General features: G+C 31.9%; 1 protein-coding gene across 1 annotated transcript; it reads left to right on the top strand.

Annotated features, from left to right (window-relative positions):
- Positions 1–224: 224 nt before the first annotated feature.
- LOC115891050 lies at positions 225–776 on the top strand. The gene has a single exon (XM_030911449.1). It carries the CDS (start codon positions 225–227, stop codon positions 774–776), a length of 552 nt encoding a protein of 183 aa, XP_030767309.1.
- The last annotated feature ends 11,010 nt before the right edge of the window (positions 777–11,786 follow it).

The raw sequence follows: 11,786 nt of genomic DNA, 5'->3' as shown, positions 1-11,786 counted from the left end.
TATACTATTCAAAATATACCTGCAACAAGCACTAAAAAAATGGATGCTTAAGTGTAGGAGAATGTGGACCCCCCTAATAAATGAGGACACCCTATACACCCTATATTTTGCAGATGACCAGATAGTCCTAGCCCAAGGTCGTCGTGAGACCTTGAATATATGGCAAGGAAGCTGATAGAGGAGTATAAGAAATGGGGGTTGGAGGTAAATATCACCAAAACTGAATGTATGGCTGTAGGGGGGCCACAAGAGGACATAGTCTTAGAGGATGGAAACGTGATAAAAACTGTGACAAATATAAATATCTTGAATTAAAAATAACTAACGATGGAAAACTCGATGAAGGTATAAAAGATCGAATAATGCAATATAGGAGGGCAATATCTATGTTGAATGGTGTACTGTGGGATCAAGGAATCTCTAAAGCTAATAAGAAGAACATATATAATACGGTAGTGAAAAGCATAATAACTTACGGAAGCGAAGTATGGCAGTTGAAAAGCAGAACAGAGATGCTATTAGCGACCGAAATGGATTACTGGAGGAGATCTGCTGGAAAATCGAAAAGAGAACAAATAACCAACGACAGAGTAAGAGAGATTACGGGAGCAAAACACATAATTGTGGACGACATAAGAACAAAACAACTCATATGGTTTGGTCATGTACAACGAATGCCCGATCACATAATACCAAAACAAATTTTACTGTGGACACCTCGAGGCAGAAATAAAAGAGGAGGGCCGCGACGAAGCGACGAAGAAGGGTGTGGATAAAGAACTAGAAAATAGAGAAATACCTGATGATCTCTGGCTAAATAGAGAAGAGTGGAGGTTAGGTGTCGGAAAACGTCGTAGAACGTTCTGAACCGACTTATACTATATACAGGGTCCGGCAATAGTGCGTCGGGCATCTGTAGCTCCTAGAATAAAAAACTTGAGAATTTTGTTTAAGTGCAAACCTAAAGTATGTACCAGGATGTATTTCAGGAAAATATTTTAACTTCTATAGGGTGGCTCAAAAAACTGTGAGTGTACCTGGATGATTTTTTTTAAATGAAACACCCTGTATATTATTGCATTTTTGGCTGCCTTTCAGATCACTTTACATAACCCTAAGATATGAATAAATATATTTCCATAGTTTCAGAGATATTAAAAAATAAATCAAAAATTTATATTTTTCAGCCCTTCTTAAAAAAATTATTAAAAATACAAGAACTGTTCTGAAATCAAAACTATATGAGGTATTTATTATAGATGGTTTGTTCTTACTTTGCTATAAATATGGTAATCGTAAATCATACAGGATGTTCAATATTCAACGCCAAACTTTCTAAAATATAAAATAATTTTTCTTTGTTTTTTTAAATGGAACACTTGTATATTATTTTTTTATTAAATGGAGAGTTTAAAGATGAACATTTTTTGTATTTAGAGTATTTCAAAATTTTTAACGGTGGTTCCTGCAGATACACGCAGTATTATTTCATATATATATGCTTATAATGGTATATATATAGAAAATATTGATGGCTTTTGATAAAAATTTACTTTGAAATTAGAAATTAATTCCACGCACATATATATATATATATATATATATATATATATATATATATATAGATATTTAAAAAAAAACGAAAAAATCCAAGATGGCGCCGGTTTTTTACAAACTTCCCCACTGGGACCAAATGGGACTTTTGAGGGGTTAAATAGGAGATTATTATCTACACATACCCGTTGAGATTGATTGGTTACTAATTTTTTCCACCTTTACATATAATACTCGGCTACGTTTATTGGCCTATAATACTATCTTAGGGTTATGTAAAGAGATCAGAAAGGAAGTCAAATATGTAATAATATATAGGGTGTTTCACGTAAAAAAATATATTCCGGTCCACTTACACTTTTTTGAGCCATCCTGTAAAAGTTAAAATATTTTCTTGAAACACACATAATTGTATAATACATACTTTAAGTTTGCAAAATTCCTAAGTTTTTTATTATAGTGGCTACAGATGCCCGAAGCCCAATTGCCGGACCCTGAATAAAAAAACAAGATATTTCAAATTCTAATAATAAACGTAAGAAATATTCTAAAATGTATATGGCAAAATAAAATCTTAAAGCTCAAAATTGAGCAGCCTAATATTATAATTCAGAAAGAGTAGCTTATCTGCCTTCCGTCATAATAAATTAGCTCTTCGATCAGCGTAAAGTTGACCAGCAAAGCTATATAATTATTGTTCACTAGCCACACTTGTTGGTGGAGACGATAAAAACTTTTTGGCTGCAGGCTTTTTAGGCAATGTACGGGCTTCAATTCCAATAGTGAAAAATGTCACCATTTCATATAAGCAAAGGTTCTCGTAAATACGAATCTAGGCAATCTGCATATTTGTCATTAAAGTAATTATACCTTTCATCTGTTTGGGTCGTCGACACTTGATGACGAGTCGTCCGTCATTGACATTTTTTATTTGTTATTGATATTTTCATCTCCGGCAAAAATTTCGGCTTGACTTTTGCCGAAGAGTAATTTTAGCCGAAGGCTTAAATAATTGGCGAAGGTGACCGAAGCCAATGCCGAAGCCGATTAATCGGTCGGTCTCTAATGTGCCTCATTCAAAATCCAAAAATTCTTCTTTCAAATTAGTTCCATGCACTAGATTTTTACAAGACTTAGATATATTAGAAAATTAAATAGATATACCTACTTGAATTATCTCACAACACTAAAACTTGCCAAGATATACAGGGTCGCTGTTATGTATGGAAACGGTCGATTATTCGGTAAAATATTGGAGGTACAAAGGTAAATATAGAAGTTATAGGGTTTATAAATATCTAATAGCAGGTAATAAATTTAAGTATACAGGGTCGGTCATAAAGTCATGGCACATAAAAGTTTCATTTTTTAAACGGAACCCCCTGTATATTATTGCATATTTCCGTTCTTCCTTCAATTCTAAGCAAAAATCGAAATACTCAATGTACCTCAAATCAACCGTTTCCGTGTTATTGACTTTTGAAAATATCACTTAAACAATCTGATTTAATTAATTTCGATATGTTCGGTTTCATTTAACGATGCCATTCTGCCGAAATTGTGGTACTTAATAATATTTAACATTAGTTCTCAAGTTAGCAGTAGTAGTAGTTAGTCAAGTAGTAAAATACTTAGGTTTTATAACTTATATATTTATTAATTTAGATATATTTAATAATATAACGAAAGCCAACTAACTGAGCAGTGAAGTCCTTTATTCTCAAGTTTTACATATATTTATAAACTAACAAACCACATTCCTTAATATATAAAGAAACTAACAATTTGATTTCATCATTTATTCTACAATAAGTAATATTCAAATATATTACACTTTTCCCCCTTAAAAAAATATTTAGTTACATAAATATAATTACATAACTTATAATATAATTATTCTAATACAAATTAATTTATTTATAAAAATACATTATCTCTAATAAAATACAAAATTTAAACTTAAACTAAGTCTTATTATTTAATCTAGGCCGTAAATTATACCCAGAGCTAGAAGGTAGGGTTGAATCAGGAGAATTTTTATTTTGTGAATTATGGGAAGTAGGCATTAAAGATGCATTATTTGTAATATTTGTTTGAACATGTTCGCTTTCTACAGGTTCTGTTCTAAAAGAACTGAGAGAAGGCCTAAGCTGATTCGAATGCCGTCTAAATTCTCTATCATTCTTAGATTTGACTTTATAAATAAGTAATTTATAAAGTCAAATCTAAATCGGTAATTTAAAATTACCGATCCCTCTTGCGCAATAACTTTGCCTGGTATCCAGGTAGGATGTTCAGGATTTTTAAAGTTTCTTAATAAAATCTTATCACCTAAATTAAAATTTCTAACACTACTATTTTTATACTCGACTTGTTTTTGAATTTCATCTGATATAATCTCTTGATTTTAAGATATTAATAAATCTAATTTACAGCGTAAGGGTCTGTTAAACATTAATTCTGCGAGGCTTTTGTTAGTAAAGGCGTGTGGTGTATTCCTATAATCAAAAAGAAATTCAGTAAGTGCTGTATCACAATTTCTATTTTCTGATATTGCCTTTTTAAGTGCTAATTTGAAAATTTTAACTAAATTTTCTACTTGCCCATTACTTTGAGGATGTTTTGGGGTTGCAAATAATTCTCTAATTCCATTTTGTTGTAAAAAATGAGAAAATTCACGTGATGCAAAAGGAGGACCGTTATCTGATACTATTTTACGAGGTAATCCAAAACGTGCAAATATTTGTTGTAATAATTTAATTACGTTGTTTGCATCACTTCGATTATATTTAAATACCTCCGGCCATTTGCTATAAGAATCTATTACTAATAAATACTTATTTCCAAAAATTGGACCCATAAAATCTAAATGAATTCTACTCCAAGGTGCATTTTCTAGAGGCCAAGGTTGGATTTGACTTCTACCGGGGTTATTTAAAAATAACGTACAAGTAGAATATAATTACGACACATTTCTTCGATATCTTTATCTATTTTTGGGTGTTTAATATAGTTAATTTTTTAGATGATTCATCTAACTCAATTTGTGCATAAGCCCTAGATAAATCTATTTTAGGAAAATATTTACCACCATTTAAAATTGTAAACAATTGTTCAATTTTTCGTAGATGATATTTGTCTACCTGAATATTTGGATTTAGTGTTATTTTATAATCACCACAAATTCGAACTTCACCTGTTTTTTAAGCACTGGAACAATAGATGTTGCCCAATCACTAAAATCGACAGGTATCAGAATACCGCTTTCAACTAGATTTATTAATTCCTTTTCAACTTTTTGTTTTAAAGCTAAATGTAGCAAATAACACAACTTGCTACTTTTAATGTGTGTTTATTGAAAACTAACAATTGAATGTACCATAGCATTGTCACTAACCTAAACGGTATATTATCTGGGTTACCAAAATACATACGTAAACGCTAACTAATGTAAACAGTATTGGTATGCGATTATTGCAACAACGTATTAGCAAATTATACAATTGACAAATTACTAGGACTAATGAACTGTAATAAGGTCTAATAACTAAAATGCTCCTACACTTTCCCTTTCCGAGAAAATGTCCTTCACTATGGCCATCTGGTGAAGGGCATTTTCCATATTACATATTATTTACTTGATACATCTAAACAAAAATATAAGTTAACTATTGACAAAAACTTGCTAACACCAGCAAGTAATAGAAAACCTAACCCTAACCTAACTAAACATATTCATATTAAAACTATAAGGTTTCAAAGAAAAGTTCGTAAACACTTTTCACGTTCAGTTCAAAAATAAATAACACGCCTGGCACACTTATAACTGCTAAAAAATTTGCAGACAATGCTTCTTTATTTGAAATTGGAACTATTACGACGTACTTCGTGAGTTCACATTGTATAGTAACCGCATATAAATTACCACGGGTAGATTTTGAAAAAGGTCCAATTGTGTCAATAGTGACGATGTCAAAAGCTTTCTGAGGTGTCGGTGTTAATACTAAGGGCTCTATATGTTTCACCTTAGCTTTGCTTATTTGACACTTATGACGTTTCTTAATATATTTGGCAACATCGCGGGGCATACTTTTCCAGCGATAGAAAGCTTTTAACTTCTTTAATAGTCTCTTTTGTCCACAATGGCCTCCTAACATCGGATCGTCGTGAAAATTTTGTATTAATTTATTTTTCTCTTGTTTACTTGTAATTTGTTTCCTAGGAAAACAAAGAATTGAAAAAATATTTTTTAAAATTTTTTCGGCTGCTAGCTTAATTTCATCTACGATCCATCGTGTAAATATTTTGTCATCTAAATTTAATCTTATTTTACTAAACTTGCAGTTATCGGCCGTTTTATCAAGCTCAGATAAAATTTGCTCTAATGCAAATTTATCATTAATGACTGGAAGTATAGTTTGAGCGCTCAATTTTCTTTTATGAAATATAGACATTTTAATATTTTTAGGCAGCATATCAAAATTCAAAATTGGTAATCTTAGATCGTTATAATTATTTAAGGTTTCGTAAACCTTTGGTTCAATTAAAATACTTTCTTTGCTTTCATTTAAAATAACATTTTTATTAGGATTGGAGGCTTTTGACCTTGAACTAGTGGTCACTTGTAGAATACAACTCGCGTCACGTTGAATTTCTTTTAAATCATTGATATTTATTCTAGATAAAGCGTCGGCGCCAACGTTATCTTTACCTTTAATATATTCTATATCAAAATCAAATACCTCCAAATCTAAACGCATTCTGGTCAACTTAGAAGAGGGGTCCTTCATGGAAAATAAATAGGTCAGCAGGCGATGGTCTGATTTAACTAAAAACTTTTGACCATATAGATAACAGCGATAATGCTTAATTGCCCAATGTATAGCTGTAAGCTCTTTTAAAATGGTAGGTTTGTGTGATTCACCTTTTGTAAATGAACGCGATGCATATGCAATTGGAAGCTCATGACCTTCAAAGTTTTGTGACAACACCGCACCGCAAGCAATTTCAGATGCATCGGTTGTCACTGTAAACGTTTTCGAAAAATCAGGATACTGCAAAATGAGTGGACTTTTCAATGATTTTTTTTTAAATTTGAAACGTTTGCTCACATTCCTATGACCAGATAAATTCCGCTTTTTTTCTTAATAATTTATTTAACGGACATGCAATTTCAGCGAAATGCGGAATAAACCTACGATAGAAATTATAAAACGCTACAAATCGTCGTACCTCGTCCGCTGTTTTCGGTGTTGGGTATTTGTTTATGATATCGAATTTAGAATTATCAGGTAAAATACCTTTATCTGTTATTCTATGCCCCAAATACGTAACTTCTTTTCGGAAAAAAATGCATTTTTCGGGGTTTAGTTTTAAGTTAAATTTTTGACAAGTTTCAAAGACTTTTTGTAAATTACTTAAATGATGTTTTTCAGAGCATCCAATTACAATCAAGTCGTCCATGTACAAAAAGGCTTTTTCAGGAGTAATTCCTGTAAAGGCTATTGACATCATTGGTTGAAAGCTATTAGGGCTGACGGCTAATCCAAATGGTAGCCGCGTAAATCTGAATGGACCGGAGTCTAAACGTGGTGAAAACCCGAAATAAAGTCAATTACCGAAAACCATTTTGCTCTTCCAAGTTGATCAAGAATGTCATCAATGCGTGGCAGCGGGAATTTATCAGCCACTAGTTTTTTATTAAGTTGCTTAAATCAACCACCAATCTCCAAGCCTTTTGACCGTCAGGTGATTTTTTTGGTACTAACAATACAGGACTGTTGTAGTCTGAAATTGATGGTTCAATCACATTATTTTCTAACATTTTTTCAACTTGCTTTTTTATTTCTTCTTTATGACAATTTGGCGTTCTATAGTTTTTTACATAAACAGGTGTCGGATCTGCCAATTTCAATTTTTGCGTATAAAAGTTATTTACCGACAATTTATCTATTTTTAACGAAAAAATATCAGAAAATTTTGTGCATAAATCAACTTCTTTTCTTAAATATTCTGGGATATCTTTTGTATTAAGTTGATTTAACAAGTGATGATTTCTATCTTTTGATTCGTTTTCTAACACATACATATGAAATTCATCTAAACTTATAACTTCTATGTCAGAAATATTAAGTGATACACTTTCAAAATTTGCATTCAGTATTCTTACTAATGGTGATACTTTCGATACTATTGTTCTGCTTAGAAAAACGCCTGGTTTAAGCTCTTTATTGACAACTAAAGAATCCCCTGTTAGTTTTTTTAAACTACTGACTGATCTTATAACTTCACATCTAGGAGGGATTACAATAACATTTTCTTCTGAACCAGTAAATATTGGAATTTCAATGCAGTAATTATTTTCTATCCGCATAGACATTGTCCAGTTGTAAAAATCCACATTACATTTATATTTTATTAGAAAATCCCTACCTAAAATGCCGTCAAATGGAATTGGAAAATCATGTCCCACTATATGAAACTGATGACTAAGCTTAAATCCGTTAATTAAAATGTTGGTGTTTGTAATTCCTAAAGATGATATAGAACCGTCAGTTACACCCTTAATTTGACATGCACTTGAGGTGTATACTATCTGATTATTATTTATACTGGTTCTTTTGAAAATTGAAATTATCTGCACCAGTGTCCACTAGTAAGGTATTTTTAACTCCTGTCATTTCAGTAGTTAGGAATACAAAATTTGAAAGTGATAAATTGAGTGAATAGATTTTTACATGCCCCCCAACCGGGCCGCTTGTATGGCCGCTTGGGGGTCCGCTTGGTTTTCCGAGTCCATTTCGGACTCGTAAAACCTGACAGACCTGTTATTGTTAGCTTGGCGTTGGCTATTATTAAAATTTTGCTGACTACCTTGTGGGTAAACATAATAATTTTGATAATTCCCTCTACCACGATTGCTTGTGGGATAATATCGCCCTCTACCATTAAAATTGTTACCAAAACCTCTTCCTGGGCCATTATTATGATAATTTTGATAATTACTTTTACTATTAAAATTGTTACTGAAGCCTGTTCCCGGGCCTCTACCTCCCGGGAAGCGCTGATTAAAGGAACCTCGGTTTTGTTGGAAGTACAGAATGCTTGACGAGGTTGGCTGTGAAGAAACATTAACGAATTTTGCTATAAGATCCTGAACTGAATCGAATGAACCCGCCTCAATGATTAAGCGAGCTTTTTCACTGTTAGCATTTTGGCATAAGGCCCTAACTGTCATATCTATCGTGTAATTTTGGGCTACCTGATATGGCACACCTTCTTGAATAAAAGCTTGTTGTAACGTGTTTGAAAGAGATTCAATTTCTTGCGCATAACTAGTTGCATCTTTAGCAACTTGTTTGAAATTCAACAGTTTAGCTGACACGACCCGCGAAATATCCCCTTTAATTCCATTTTTTAATGTATTTATTATAGCGTCAACTGAATCTTCGCTAGTAATGTAAGTTAACCTAGTTTTTATGAAAGCAATAGCATTAACTGTGTTATTCGCTGAGTTGGTTTTTAGAAGTTCAAGAGTATAGAAATGCTCTTAATTTATCGAGCGTACCGTCAAATTGATTTGAAATTAACTTACTAGCGAAATTAAAAAAATCGGTTGCTGTCATAGCCATTATTTCAAGATCTTCACCCTCGTCACCTTCTTCTAGTACTTCCTCCTCCACTTTAAGAGGGTCAATTTTTATCCCTATATTAAATGGCACTATATATTTAACGTTTAACGTTTGAAAATATTTTAAAACTTTATCAAAGGCTTTAAATTATTTTTATCTAAGTCGTCTAAGTATTTTCACGAATTTGCTAAAATAGTGGTAAAATCATTGTAGAAAACAACAAAATTATCCCTAATAACAGTTCTGGATGATTCTGTTTTAGGAACTTCCCTTTTAAGTGCTCGTTTGGCTTGCTTGTTTATATATTGTTTAAGATCAAGTACTTGCAAATTAAATTTATCCTTATTAAACGACATGGATTGCTAATAAATCTAACTAACTAAAGCCAACAATCAACCATCCCTCACAAAGACGTTTTTTTTTAAATAACAATATAATAATAAAAATATATAATGCATACAGAATACGAATTAAAATTTTGTATATATGACTTACAGTAATAATTATTAATATAGACCGTTTTTCACTCCACTTATTGTTGCACTATTACACCTTGGCGCCACATTTCCTGATCCACATGATCGCGAACGGTCGGCCGTAGAAGAGTTTGTCGCACAAGAGTCGCCACCTCTTTTTTTATTAGTTCCCGTGTCTGGGAATAAGGTTTATATCAATATTTTGTTTAACAGCGTTAAACTTTACTTTAATTGGAGTTAACCGCCCCGTTTTCGGTTAAACTTTGCTGTTTTGAGTTGCTTTTGCCCATTATGACTTGCACTAGCACTAAGCACTGGAATTACCGAAACTTTAACAATCTAACGTCCACAGCGTCATTTAAAATTTAAAACTTAAAATTTAAAACTTTTAAAACTTAAAATCCCGGTTTGGCAGGGTCGCCATGTAGCAAATAACACAACTTGCTACTTTTAATGTGTGTTTATTGAAAACTAACAATTGAATGTACCATAGCATTGTCACCAACCCAAACGGTATACTATCTGGGTTACCAAAATACATATGTAAACGCTAACTAATCTAAACAGTATTGGTATGCGATCATTGCAACAACGTATTAGCAAATTATACAAATGACAAATTACTAGGACTAATGAACTGTAATAAGGTCTAATAACTAAAATGCTCCTACATAAAGGTAAACTTCGAGCTTTACAAAAAACAGGAATAGAGTTTTCTTTTAAATACAATGTGGCTTTACTCAAATTAAATTTTCCTAACTTATTTTCAAAAACTTCAGGATATTTATTTTGCAAAATTTTAGAAACCTGTGTAGAATCAATTTTGTCAATATGATTAATATTTAGTAATTTATCGACCGATATATTCAATTCTTTGATCCCATTTCTACCTAATAAAGGTGGACCTCCATTTTTAATTACAAAAATTTTAAATTTTTTATTGTAATTTGTAATTACCATTAACCCAAATGAAACCTAAGATTTCTAAAATATTTCCTGCATAAGATTTAAAATCTAAATCTGAACTATTTAGAGAAATTTTATTAAATTCTTTAAAATATATTTTTTCAGAAATAGCTGAAATGGGCGAACCCGTATCGCATTCCATTAAAATGTTTTTATTATTTATTTTTATGTCAATTTTTATATGTTTTTCATTTTTTTCTCTAACATTATACATTCCTAAAATATCAGAATCTGAATCCGAAAAATTATGTTCGTCTTCACCAGTCAAAAATTGATTAAAAACTTGTTTATTTGATTGTTTATTTGGTACCTTTTCATTCTTCTTATTGCATACTGTGCTGATGTGACCCTTTTGTTTACACTGATAACATATTGCATTCTTGAAGAAACAAGCTGATTGGCAGTGATTGTTTTTCCCACAGTGACAGCACTTGCTTCTTTCTGCCTTGGAACAAACGTTTATCTTGATATTCTTCGTGCCTATTTATGTTGAATTTAGTCGTGGATTTTCCTCTATGTGATATTTTCAGAACATTTCCAGGTGCAATTAAATCGGAATTTCTTGCCGCTGCTTCTAAATTGAAAGCTATGTCGCATGCCTTTTTATATGTCAGATTCTTCTCTTGAAAAAGTTGTTGTCTTATAACATCGTTTTGCAAGCCGAAAACTAACTGATCCCGTAGCTGAGTTTCCAGATTTGATCCAAAATTGCAATAGTTGGATAATTTCTTCAATGCCGCAATGTATGTAGCAATTGTCTCACCACTTTCTTGTTTTCTCTATCTGAATTTATACCTTTCTGCTATTTCAGATGGTCTGGGTTGTAGATGATTTTCCATTAATTTAATTAAATCGCCGAGAGCCATCTCTTCTGGTAATACCGGATTACACAAGTCAACCATCAACTCAAATGCTTCATCACCCACTACAGCTATTAAAATTGCAGTTTTTAGATTTCCGTCCACTTTACTTACTTTAAAATATTGGCAGATTCTGGTTACATAAGAACTCCAATTACTTTCACCCACTCTGAATGCTTCTAATTTTCCAGTTGACATTTTCTTCAAACTTAATTTCAGTTAATATTTTATTTATTGGTTTCGTTTACCGACTGCGCCAGTGTAAAATATTAGGTTTTATAATTTATATATTTATTAAT

The sequence above is a fragment of the Sitophilus oryzae genome, unplaced genomic scaffold (genome assembly GCF_002938485.1).
Source record: "Sitophilus oryzae breed Bouriz unplaced genomic scaffold, Soryzae_2.0 scaffold_947_pilon_pilon, whole genome shotgun sequence".
Lineage (NCBI taxonomy): Eukaryota > Metazoa > Arthropoda > Insecta > Coleoptera > Curculionidae > Sitophilus > Sitophilus oryzae.
The sequence above is the reverse complement of the archived record's forward strand: the minus strand, read 5'-3'. Positions and strand labels throughout refer to the sequence as shown.

What these genes read in the sequence shown, in the direction of transcription:
- LOC115891050 (XM_030911449.1), top strand. Translation starts at nt 225, where the DNA reads ATGTATGGCTGTAGGGGGGCCACAAGAGGACATAGTCTTAGAGGATGG.